Source organism: Mobula hypostoma, chromosome 5 (assembly GCF_963921235.1).
Source record: "Mobula hypostoma chromosome 5, sMobHyp1.1, whole genome shotgun sequence".
NCBI classification, from domain to species: domain Eukaryota; kingdom Metazoa; phylum Chordata; class Chondrichthyes; order Myliobatiformes; family Myliobatidae; genus Mobula; species Mobula hypostoma.
This window is the reverse complement of record NC_086101.1, coordinates 23940185-23951465: the sequence shown is the minus strand read 5'-3', so window position 1 is coordinate 23951465 and position 11281 is coordinate 23940185. Positions and strand designations below refer to the sequence as shown.

At 46.0% G+C, this 11281-nt stretch overlaps 1 protein-coding gene and 1 long non-coding RNA gene across 4 annotated transcripts; one reads left to right on the top strand and one right to left on the bottom strand.

The window, feature by feature from the left end:
* Positions 1-2735: 2735 nt before the first annotated feature.
* On the bottom strand, positions 2736-6946 carry LOC134346156 (cell surface glycoprotein 1-like). Of its 3 annotated transcripts, none has more exons than XR_010017845.1 (2): positions 6397-6946; positions 2736-3158 (listed from the first exon to the last, which is right to left on the bottom strand). XR_010017845.1 is itself a non-coding variant. In XM_063047463.1 (2 exons), exons 1-2 carry the CDS (start codon positions 6618-6620, stop codon positions 5339-5341), a joined length of 825 nt encoding a protein of 274 aa, XP_062903533.1. In that variant the 5' UTR covers positions 6621-6946; the 3' UTR covers positions 4100-5338. The 3 variants fall into 3 exon arrangements, 1 of the variants encoding a protein (XP_062903533.1); XR_010017844.1 differs by lacking the exon at positions 2736-3158 and adding an exon at positions 4100-6089; XM_063047463.1 differs by lacking the exon at positions 2736-3158 and adding an exon at positions 4100-6089 and having other exon boundaries at positions 6547-6946.
* Positions 6332-8959, top strand: LOC134346157 (uncharacterized). The gene is made up of 4 exons (XR_010017846.1): positions 6332-6380; positions 6889-6950; positions 7371-7425; positions 7592-8959. It is a non-coding gene; the product is annotated as an uncharacterized LOC134346157 (long non-coding RNA).
* Positions 8960-11281: the final 2322 nt, after the last annotated feature.

Here is an 11281-nt window from a genome sequence, read left to right as displayed (position 1 = left end):
TGTTCCAGTGCTTTGGTAGTGCAGGGGCAGTGGAATGTCCATAATAGCGACGACTTTTGATGGCAGAGTTGCTGTGACTTCTGTGGCAATGCGATGGTCAAGAAAGTCAATAGCAGACAACCCAAAACGGCTTTTAGCGGGGTTAATAATTAGACCACGTTGGCTCAAGCTCCTAGAAAGTGTGCAGAGATGTGATGTGTTTGGTTTTGAATGCGCTGGCAACAAGAATGTTGTTCAAATAAACATAAAGAAAATCTAAGTCTTCTAACACAGAGTACATTAATTGCTGAAAATTCTGTGCTGCGTTTTTTAGCCCAAGTGATATGTGCAGAAACTCAAATAGGCCAAATGGAGTTATCACAGCAGCTGTGGAATCATTACTGGCATGCATAGGCACCTGACCATAGTCCCTGTCCAAGTCTACTTAAGAAAAAGTTATTTTTCTGGCTAAACATGCCAAACTGTCTTGAATATATGGGACTGGGTAATGGTTAGGGTTTGTGGCCTCATTAAGGCAGTGGTTATCACCACATGAATGGGAATTAACATCAGACTTAGGGACCATGTGGAGGGGCTAATCAACCTATGTACAATGCCAAGCATTTCCATGTTAGCAAACCTCGTCTTTGCACTGGCCGGCTTTTCTAAGTTCAGTCTGCCTGTGTGTCTTGACATAGACCATCAAGCTAGTTGTGCAGATGTGGTGCTCGACCCCTTGCTTTGTGACTGTAGTGGAAAATGTGGGCTTGGTGAGGTTTGGGAACTCGCCCCACCGGCGAGTGGATTCACATGTGTTGGTGCAGATGCCAGACAGAGTCATCATTGGGAACTTATTGGAGATACAGGATAATGACCCAAAGTCCTTCATGTCCTCAGATTGGCAGTTAAGATCTATTAACAATCCATTAGCACACAGGAAATCAGTGTGGAGCAGAAGTCTAGCAATTTTAGCCAAGACAAGTCCCATGTCATCTAATGAAGGTGGAGTGTTATGCGTTGTGTCCCATAGAGTCTGGTTTCTGCTACCACTGGCAGCATCCGGTGAGTGTTCGTCACTCTCTGTTATAATCAATGGGCAATCCTGGCAGCACATTCACTTGAACACCCGTGTCACGCAGGAAGCATTTCCCTGAAATGGTTCCATAACTTGAACAGCACGTGCTTAACAAAACCCGCAGCCGTTTACTTCTGTAAGGGGTTTCTTCTTTTATGTTATTGCGTATGTTAATTAAAATGGCTTCTTTCTTATGTTAAGTGCTGAGAAAGTCTCCAGCTAGCACTTCGCTTGGGTTATAACAGATAACAGGATAAATGAACCAATGGGTGTCTATGTGATTCTTTCTTGGGGTGATATGCTGTCTCATATGGCTGGGAAGCAGGGGGTTTTGGAGGAGAGACCGTGAGGACGATGGACGTGCTGGGAAAGCTCAGGCTGATCACTCCGGGTGGTCCCGAGCTGCGAGTCGAGGGGGTCCGAGTGGTCCCGAAGAGGTCCCCGAGCTCCAACGTGTGCACGAAGAAATTGAACTTTGATAAATCTGGCACCTTTTCCTTTCCTTTTTTGTATTGAACTTCTATTAATCTCACAGAATTAGTAGTACCTATAGAGTGTAATTGGTATGTGTACATTGTGTGCTGGCTGATGATTGATGTTTGAAGCTGAATCAGGTGGCGGTTGTACAGTAACCGGGAGACAAGGTGGGCGGCGGACGGGATTTCCCCGAGATAAACACGAGCCAATGTCACTGAGCGTTACACCTCCATTACAAATAAACCAAAAGCCATGTGCTTACACTGACGCCATTACGTCAGACACCGTCTCTTAAAGTGAACACGACAATTCAGTGACAGTTTGTGAATTTTTTTTTATTGAGGTAACAGAGCAGAATAGACCCTTCCAGCCCTTCAAGCCACGCCACCTGGCAATCCCCCAGTTTTAATTGTAACCTAATCAAGGGCAAATTTATAATGACCAGTTAACTGGTAGGTCTTTGGACTGTGGGAGGAAAACAGAGCACTCGGAGGAAACCCACACAATCACGAGGAGAATTTACAGACTCTTTACAGGCCGTGGTGGGAATTGAACCCAGCTGCTGGTACTATAAAGTGCTGTGCTAACTACAACACTGCCAAATGTGTCAACTTTCTTTCATTACCCTACAAATAGGTGGGTTACTGGGTGGTGCATCTCATTGAATCTGTAGCATGTGTTCCATGCTGAATCTCTAAATAAAAATAAAAAAAATAATAATTAGAATTATATATAACACCTTATATTCCGTCTGGGTAGCCTCCAACCTGATGGCATGAACATCGACTTCTCTAACTTCCGCTAATGCCCAACTTCCCCTCGTACCCCATCTGTTACTTATTTTTATACACACATTCTTCCTCTCACTCTCCTTTTTCTCCCTCTGTCCCTCTGAATATACCCCTTGCCCATCCTCTGGGCCCCCCCCCCTTGTCTTTCTTCCCGGACCTCCTGTCCCATGATCCTCTTGTATCCCCTTTTGCCTATCATCTGTCCAGCTCCTGGCTCCATCCCTCCCCCTCCTGTCTTCTCCTATCATTTTGGATCTCCCCCTCCCCCTCCCACTTTCAAATCCCTTACTCACTCTTCCTTCAGTTAGTCCTGACGAAGGGTCTCGGCCTGAAACGTCGACTGCACCTCTTCCTAGAGATGCTGCCTGGCCTGCTGCATTCACCAGCAACTTTTATGTGTGTTAATTAGAATTATTAGCTTCTTTACTTCAGCACAACATTGAAGGCTTGAAGAACCTTTTCCTGTGCTGTGTGTTCTGTGTTCTAGCCTGGATCCTGGTAGACTGCCAAAGAATAACACAAAGTTCACAGAAATAATATTTGTGTTAGGATTTGCCTATTATACCAGAAAATGTATTTACAAATGTATTTTGTGGCCAAAGCAATTTACAACCTAGGAAACAATTTGAAGGGCTGTGTCTGAAGAGTGGTGCACAAATCCCACAGATGTTGATTGTTTATTCCCTTCCGTAGATACTATCTGACCCGCTGAGTTCCTCCAGCATTTTCGTCAGCGTTGCTGTGGATTCCTGACATCCTCAGAATCTCGTGTGATTATAACGGCAATTAATCTCCGGCTTTGTAAATCATAAAAGGAACAATGGGTCAGGCAGCATCTGTGGAGGCAAAGGGAAAGTCCAGGATTTGGTTCGAGACCCTGCATCAGGACTGAGAAATAGATGGGAGATTCATATTTGGTTTATTATTGCCACATATATCAGCACACATTGAATAGTTTGTATTGCAATTAGTTCAGAAAGATCAAATAATTGACAATTCAAGTTTACTGAATCATTGAGGTAGAATAAAGTGCAGAATAAAGTGCAGCGCAGGTAAACAAAGTGCAAGATTGTAAGCCCAAGAGTCCATTTCATCGTTCAAATGGTCCATTCAAGAGTTTGATAACAACGGGAGTGCAGCTTCCCTTCAGCCTGGTGGGACGTTCATTCAGGCTTGTGTGTCTCCTTGCCTGCGGCGAGAAGTATCGATTACTGAGGCAGACAGCAGTCAGCTATCCAGTGTGAAGGGGTGAGGACAACGGGGCTGATGAGTGACGGGCAGGACCGGGTGAGAAGAGATTAAGGAGCGAGCGGAGCAGGGTGGGGAAGGAAAGGTGCGGAGGGCAGCAAAAGCTGGGAAATGATATGTGGAGGCAACAAAGGACCCAGCAACCACTTATCCCAGCAATGATCCCTTCCCACTCTCCTATCAGGCAGACGATACAAATAGCTGAATGCATGTACCAGAGGTCTCAAGGATACCTTCGACCTCACCATTTTTAAAACTATTGAATAGTTCTCTAATATGATTAAATGGGCTTGAACTCAAAACACAGGGGCATGCAAAAGTTTGGGCACCCCGGTCAAAATTTCTGTTACTGCAAATAGTTAAGCGAGTAAAAGATGATCTGATTTCCAAAAGGCATCAAGTCAAAGATGACACATTTCTTTAATATTTTAAGCAAGATTACTTTTTTTATTTCCATCTTTTACAGTTTCAAACTAACAAAATAGGAAAAGGGCCCGAAGCAAAAGTTTGGGCACCCTGCATGGTCAGTACTTAGTAACACCCCCTTTGGCAAGTATCACAGTTTGTAAATGCTTTTTGTAGCCAGCTAAGAGTCTTTCAACTCTTGTTTGGGGGATTTTCACCCATTCTTCCTTGCAAAAGGCTTTGAGTTCTGTGAAATTCTTGGGCCATCTTGCATGCACTGCTCTTTTGAGGTCTATCCACAGATCTTCGATGATGTTTAGGTTGGGGGAATGTGAGGGCCATTGCAAAACCTTCAGTCCACATCTAAACACACCTGACGCATTTTGGGAACAAGTCCGGTGGAGTGATAAAGTTAAAGTAGAAATTTTTGGCCACAATGAGCGAAGGTATGTTTGGAGAAAAAAAAAGAGCGCAGAATTTTATGAAAAGAACACCTCTCCAACTGTTAAGCATGGGGGTGGATCGATCATGCTTTAGGCTTGTGTTGTAGCCAGTGGCACGGGGAACATTTCACTGGTAGAGGGAAGAATGAATTCAATTAAGTACCAGCAAATTCTGGAAGCAAACATCACACCGTCTGTAAAAAAGCTGAAGATGAAAAGAGGATGGTTTCTGCAACAGGATAATGATCCTACACTATTGTAAGGGGGTGTTGGGAGTGGACCCAAATGCAAGACGCAGACACTGAAGTACTAGAAGCTGGGTAAAGTTTATCAAGAATGCAAGGGAAGTCGGGAAGAACCGAAGCTGGATAGGGACACAGGGCCTGGACGAGGCTCTTGGAATGGGCTGGGACTCCGGATGAGACTCCTGGAATGGGCTGGGACCCTGGATGAAGCTCTTGGAATGGGCTGGGACCCTGGACAAAGCTCTTGGAATGGGCTGGGACTCTGAACGAGGCTCTTAGAACGTACTGGGACTCCGGATGAGCCACTTGGAATGGGCTGGGACTCCAAATGAGACACTTGGAATGGGCTGGGACTCCAGATGAGACACTTGGAATGGGCTGGGACTCTAGATGAGACACTTGGAACGGACTGGGACTCCGGATGAGGTTCTTGGAACGGGCTGGGACTCCAGACGAGACACTTGGAATGGGCTGGGACTCCAGACGAGACTCTTGGAATAGGTTTAGAGTCTGGGCGAAAATCTTGGAAAGGGCTGGGACTCCGGACGAGACTATTGGAATGGGCTGGGAGTCCGGATAAGACTCTTGGAATGGGCTGGAACTCTGGACGAGGCTCTGCGAACATGCTGGGACTCCGGACGAGGCCCTTGGGATGGGCTGGGACTCCGGACGAGACTATTGGAATGGGCTGGGAGTCTGGACAAGACTCGTGAACGGGCTGGAACTCCGGACGAGGCTCTGCAAACATGCTGGGACTCCAGACGAGGCCCTTGGGACGGGCTGGGAGTCCGGACAAGGCTCTGCGAATGGGCTGGGACTCTGGCCGAGGCCCTTGGAACGGGCTGGGACTCTGGCCGAGGCCCTTGGAACGGGCTGGGAGTCCAGACGTGGCTCTTGGGACGGGTTGGGACCCTGGACGAAGCCTTTGGAATGGGCTGGGACTCCAGACGAGACACTTGGAACCGGCTGGGACTCCAGACGAGTCTCTCGGAACAGGCTTGGAGTCTGGACAACACTTTTGGAATGGGCTGGAACTCCAGACGAGACACTTGGAACGGGCTGGGACTCCAGACGAGACTCTTGGAATGGGCTTGGAGTCTGGACGAAACTCTTGGAATGGGCTGGAACTTCAGACGAGACACTTGGAACGGGCTGGGACTCCAGACGAGACTCTTGGAATGGGCTTGGAGTCTGGACGAAACTCTTGGAACGGGCTGGGACTCCGGACGAGACTATTGGAACGGGCTGGGAGTTCGGACGAGACTCTTGGAACGAGCTGGAACTCCGGACGAGGCTCTGCGAACATGCTGGGAGTCCGGACAAGGACCTTGGGACGGGCTGGGAGTCCGGACGAGGCTCTGCGAACTGACCATGCGGGGTGCCCAAACGTTTGCTTCCGGCCCTTTTCCTTTTTGTTATTTTGAAACTGTAAAAGATGGAAATAAAAAAGTAATCTTGCTTAAAATATTAAAGAAATACGTAATCTTTAACCTTATGCCTTTTGGAAATCAGTTCTTCTTTTACTCGTTTAGCTATTCACAGTACAGTAACAGAATTTTTGAACAGCGGCACCAAAACATTTGCATGCCATATTGGGTGTGGGTGGAGGAGGAGACGAGAAAATCTGCAAATGAGAGGACACGATGGTATAAATACAAGAGTTGCAGCCCAGCAGTTCAGCGCTGTGCTTTCATAAGTTTGGGATTTCGCTCGGCAAGTGAGTCTTATTTTACCTTCATTACGACTGGGTATTAACGAGATCAATTAACCGAGCAATGTTCCGACTTGCAGTTCCTAACAGCTGCTGCGGCACACGAGGATTAATGATATTCGCGTTAAACTACTCATTTAGGGTAGGGCTAAGGCATTTTGACATTGCTTACAGCTTCACTCTGGCAATCCCTGCGACGACATTGGTTCCAAGCTGCTTCGCGCTTGCCCTCCCCTTGGACTGCATCAGTGACGAGGAGAGGGGGAACCAGCTGCATGGACAACAGCCGGTTCTTCAAATCTTTCCGCCCACCTTTGCGCCCTGGAGAGGACACAGCCCACCAGAGGCGCAAACCCATGATCCCCTGGGATCCGAGGCTGTCTGCTACTAGGACCATGGAATCGGTCAGAGTTTCAGCATCGTTCAAGGGGACAGAGTACCGTCATCACGCTGTTTAAAAACCATTCCGAAAGCCTGCGACATAACTAAAGTCATTTCTCTCTGTTACTTACAGAATGCCAGCAGTTGCAGCAAATCAGACGGATGTGCATGAACTAGCTGCTCCGCAAATCAAAGGTAAAGAGAGTTAATTCTTGCTGTGTGAGAATGAACTGTGGATGCTGGAAATCGGACACAAAACCAGAGCATGCTAGAAACTCTCCGTGTGTTTATGTCTGCGGACACTGCCTGACCTGATACTGCCTGTAAAAACCTGAAAATGCTCAAAAAAAAGTCAGCAGGCCGGGCAGTATCTATGGAGATTCAGAATCGGGTTTAGTACCATTCACACTTGTCTTGAAATGTGTCGTTTGCATCTGCAGTACAGTGAAATATACTTCTAAAAACTATAATACATGCTCTTACTGCCGGTTGTTGCTCTAAAATATAGTACACGAATGTACTCGTCATCATCGTTTGTGTGGAGTTATACGTGATTGAATTGTGACTCGGGGGAGAGGCATAAATTAATACAGTTTTTGGTGCTTTTTATCACAGGTCACGACATGAAATCCAAAAGTGGTGCCAAATCAAAGCAGGACAGTTGGAACAGGTGAAATGATCCTCTCAATATATGAAATGACAAATTGTCCATTGGGCTGGAGACCGAGGGTTGGAAATCTTTCGTTTGGGCTGTTGAATTTTAGCGCCTTTATGACGCCCACTGTTAATGCTTTGGTTGTGGATTTCTAGTCCTCTAACGCCCCCTTCTCTTTCAGGCTCCGCGAGCTGCTCCTGGCGGTCAGCGTTTCGGCATTTTTAGACCGATGTCTGGAGGAGAAATATGGGATTCCAAAGCCGCGGCGGTGATCGGCCGGTGATCGGCCGGTGATCGGAGAGAATCGCGACACTCGTACAAATGCGGAAATGTATTTTGCACACAAGATCCCGAGAATAAAAGGGTTCAGTGGTAAACGAGGAGAGAGAGAGAGAGAGAGAGAGGGAGGGACATTGTCTCGAACACCCGAGTAAAGGTCAGTGGGGAAATGGTTTGAAGAGGAGGGTCGAGGAACAGGAAAGAGCGAGGTCCCCACAGCGTGTTAGGGAGACTGAGGGAGCAGAGGGCAGTGATCGGGCAGAATCTATACTGAAATATACTCAAATTTGCTGCCAGGATAATCAAGGACACGACCCACCCAGCCAACACACTTTTCGTCCCTCTTCCCTCCGGGAGAAGGCTCAGGAATTTGAAAACTCCTATGGCCAGATTTGGGAACAGCTTCTTTCCAACTCTGATAAAACTGCTGAACGGATCCTGACCCGGATCTGGGCTGTACCCTCCAAATATCCGGACATGCATTTCGTTTTTTTTTTGAACTACCTTACTTTCCATTTTTCTAATTTTTCTATTTATGATTTATAATTTAAGATTTTAATACTTACAATCGATTTGTAATCCAGGGAGCGGGAAGCGCAGAATTAAATATCGCTATGATGATTGTACGTTGTAGTATCAATGGTTTGCCGACAATAAACTATAAAGTATAAAGTAAATATACTGAAATAAGACTGAAATACTTCAGCCCACAGGAGCTGTTTCTATCTCCAAGTTCTGGGTAGTCACCTCTGGGGATCAGAAGTAAGCGTTTGGCCAGATTAGGGATTTTGTTTGGGGGGGGGGGGTGCGAGTGAAAACGCAGCGTCTCGGGGTCTGTGTGTTGGTTAACTTCCAGCATCGGAGAGTGGAGCACCTTTCTGACACCGGACTGCTTGAGTCTGTTTTACTTGCTTTCTCTCCAGATGCCAGCCTCTTTGTTCGCTGGTATACGACTATGTTAAATACAAACTCAAAGTAAATGTATTACCGAAGTACATATGTTACCTTGAAATTCAGTTGCTTGCAATCACAGCAAAAAAAAAAAATCCATTCTTAAGCCAGTTTCAAACTGCCGTTTGTTTTGATATGTACAGAACGTACACCTAAAGGGCAGACAGCAGACATTTATCACCAAATCCTCTGCATTTCCACGTATTGAACTATTAGTGGACTAATCGTTTCCTCCTCATAACTTTGTTCTACCTCAATGTATTGTATAAAGAATCGTTCTGTATATTACTCAAACAATATTAAACAATATATTACTCAAGCATTGCAATGTATCTGTGACAGTAGTCTGTGGAAATAAAAAAAAATCAACAATTGTTCTGTGACTTGCATCCAGTTTCCTCTCCTGAAAAAGACATCAAGTGGCATGTGACCTTTCTGCACTCTTGTTTACTTGGTTTTGTCCACCCCAACCCGCCCAGTAGCCCTTTAGTCTCTGTTTGGGTAAATTGATTTTCCACTCCTGCTGACAAGCTGCTGATTGTCAGCTTCAGTGTAACTTTTCTGGAGCACGGGGACTGAAGAAAGGCAGTTTTGGTAAGAGTCCAGCCAGTGCATGCAACCTTTCTCCTCATCTCTCAAAGGGTTCACACTCTTTAGTTTAACCCATCTCACTGAATGTAATTTCTCCTATCAACTGCCTATCCTTCCTCGCAGTTTCACCACAAGCAGCCATCTACTTATGTACCAACTACCTTATCACTTCAGTTCCCTATCCCTCCACCAAATTAGTTTAAACCCTCTCAAAAAAATCTGGCAAAACTGCCCACTAGGAAACTTTTCCTTCTCAAATTAGATATAACTTAACATTTTTATACAATTTATTCATCTCCATGAAGAGATCCCAATTGGCTGATTGGTAGGAGGCAGGAACTGGGAATGAAAGGAACCTTTTCTGGTTGGCTGCCAGTAACTAGTGGCGTTCTACAGAGGTTGGTGTTGGGACCACTTGTTTTTTTGCTGTATATAAATGATTAAGATGATGGAATAGATGGCTTTGTTGCCAGGTTTGTAGATGATACGAAGATTGGTGGAGGGCTGGTAGTGTTGTGGAAACAGGTAGGATGCAGAAGGACTTAGCCAGATTAGGAGAATGGGCAAGAAAGTGGCAAATGAAATACAATGTTGGAAAAGTAGTAGAAATAAAAGTGCTGACTATTTTCAAAATGGGAAAAAAAATCAGGAATCAGAGATACAGAGGGACTTGGGAGTCCTTGTGCAAAACATCCTGAAGGTTAATTTGCAGGTCCAGTCGGTGGTGAGGAAGGCAAATGCCATGTTAGCATTCATTTCAAGATGTCTAGAATACAAGAGCAAGGATGTGATGCTGAGGTTTATAAACAGTTTAGGGCCCATCATCTTCAGAAAGATGTGCTGGCATTGGAGTGCGTCCAGAGGAGGTTCATAAGGATGATTCCAGAAATGAAAGGGTTATCCTACAGGAATGTTTGATGGGTCTTGGTCTGTACTTGCTGGAATTCAGAAATATGAGGGGGGATCTCGTTGAAACCTTTCTAATTTTGAAAGGCCTAGACCGAGCAGATGTGGAAAGGATGTTTCCCATGTTGGGAGAGTCTAAGGCAAGAGGGCACAGCCTCAGAATAGAGGGGTGCCATTTCAAAACAGAGATATGGAGAAATTTATTTACCAAAGGGTGGTAAATTTGTGGAATTTGTTGCCACATACAGCTGTGGAGGCCAGCTCATTGGGTGTACTTAAGAATAGAATAGAATAGTACAGCACATTACAGGCCCTTTGGCCCACAATGTTGTGCCAACCCTCAAATCCTGCATCCCATATAACCCCCCACCTTAAATTCCTCCTTATACCTGTCTAGTAGTCTCTTAAACTTCATGAGTGTATCTGCCTCCACCACTGACTCAGACAGTGCATTCCACGCACCAACCACTCTCTGAGTAAAAAACCTTCCTCTAATATCCCCCTTTGAACTTCCCACCACTTACCTTAAAGCCATGTCCTCTTGTATCTAGTGGTTCCTTGGGGAAGAGGCGCTGGCTATCCACTCTATCTAGTCCTCTTACTATCTTGTACACCTCTATCGTGTCTCCTCTCATCCTCCTTCTCTCCAAAGAGTAAAACCCTAGCTCCCTTATTCTCTGATCATAATGCATACTCTCTAAACCAAGCAGCATTCTGATAAATCTCCTCTGTACCCTTTCCAATGCTTCCACATCATTCCTATAGTGAGGCGACCAGAACTGGACACAGTACTCCAAGTGTGGCCTAACCAGAGATTTATAGAGCTGCACACATCAAAGTTGTTGGTGAACGCAGCAGGGAGGGCAGCATCTCTAGGAAGAAGTACAGTCGACGTTTCAGGCCGAGACCCTTTGTCAGGACTAACTGAAGAAAGAGCTAGTAAGAGGTTCAAAAGTGGGAGGGGGAGGGGGAGATCCAAAATGATAGGAGAAGACAGGAGGGAAAGGGATGGAGCCAAGAGCTGGACAGGTGATTGGCAAAAGGGATATGAGAGGATCATGGGACAGGAGGTCCAGGGAGAAAGACAAGGGAGGGGGAGAAACCCAGAGGATGGGCAAGGGGTATAGTCAGAGGGACAGAGGGA

Coding starts and splice junctions, on each gene's coding strand:
- LOC134346156 (XM_063047463.1), bottom strand. CDS start 6,620: ATGCAGTCCAAGGGGAGGGCAAGCGCGAAGCAGCTTGGAACCAATGTC. Junction 6,090..6,546: donor GGGATTGCCAGAGTGAAGCT/GTAAGCAATGTC, acceptor CATCTTTTACAG/TTTCAAAATAACAAAAAGGA.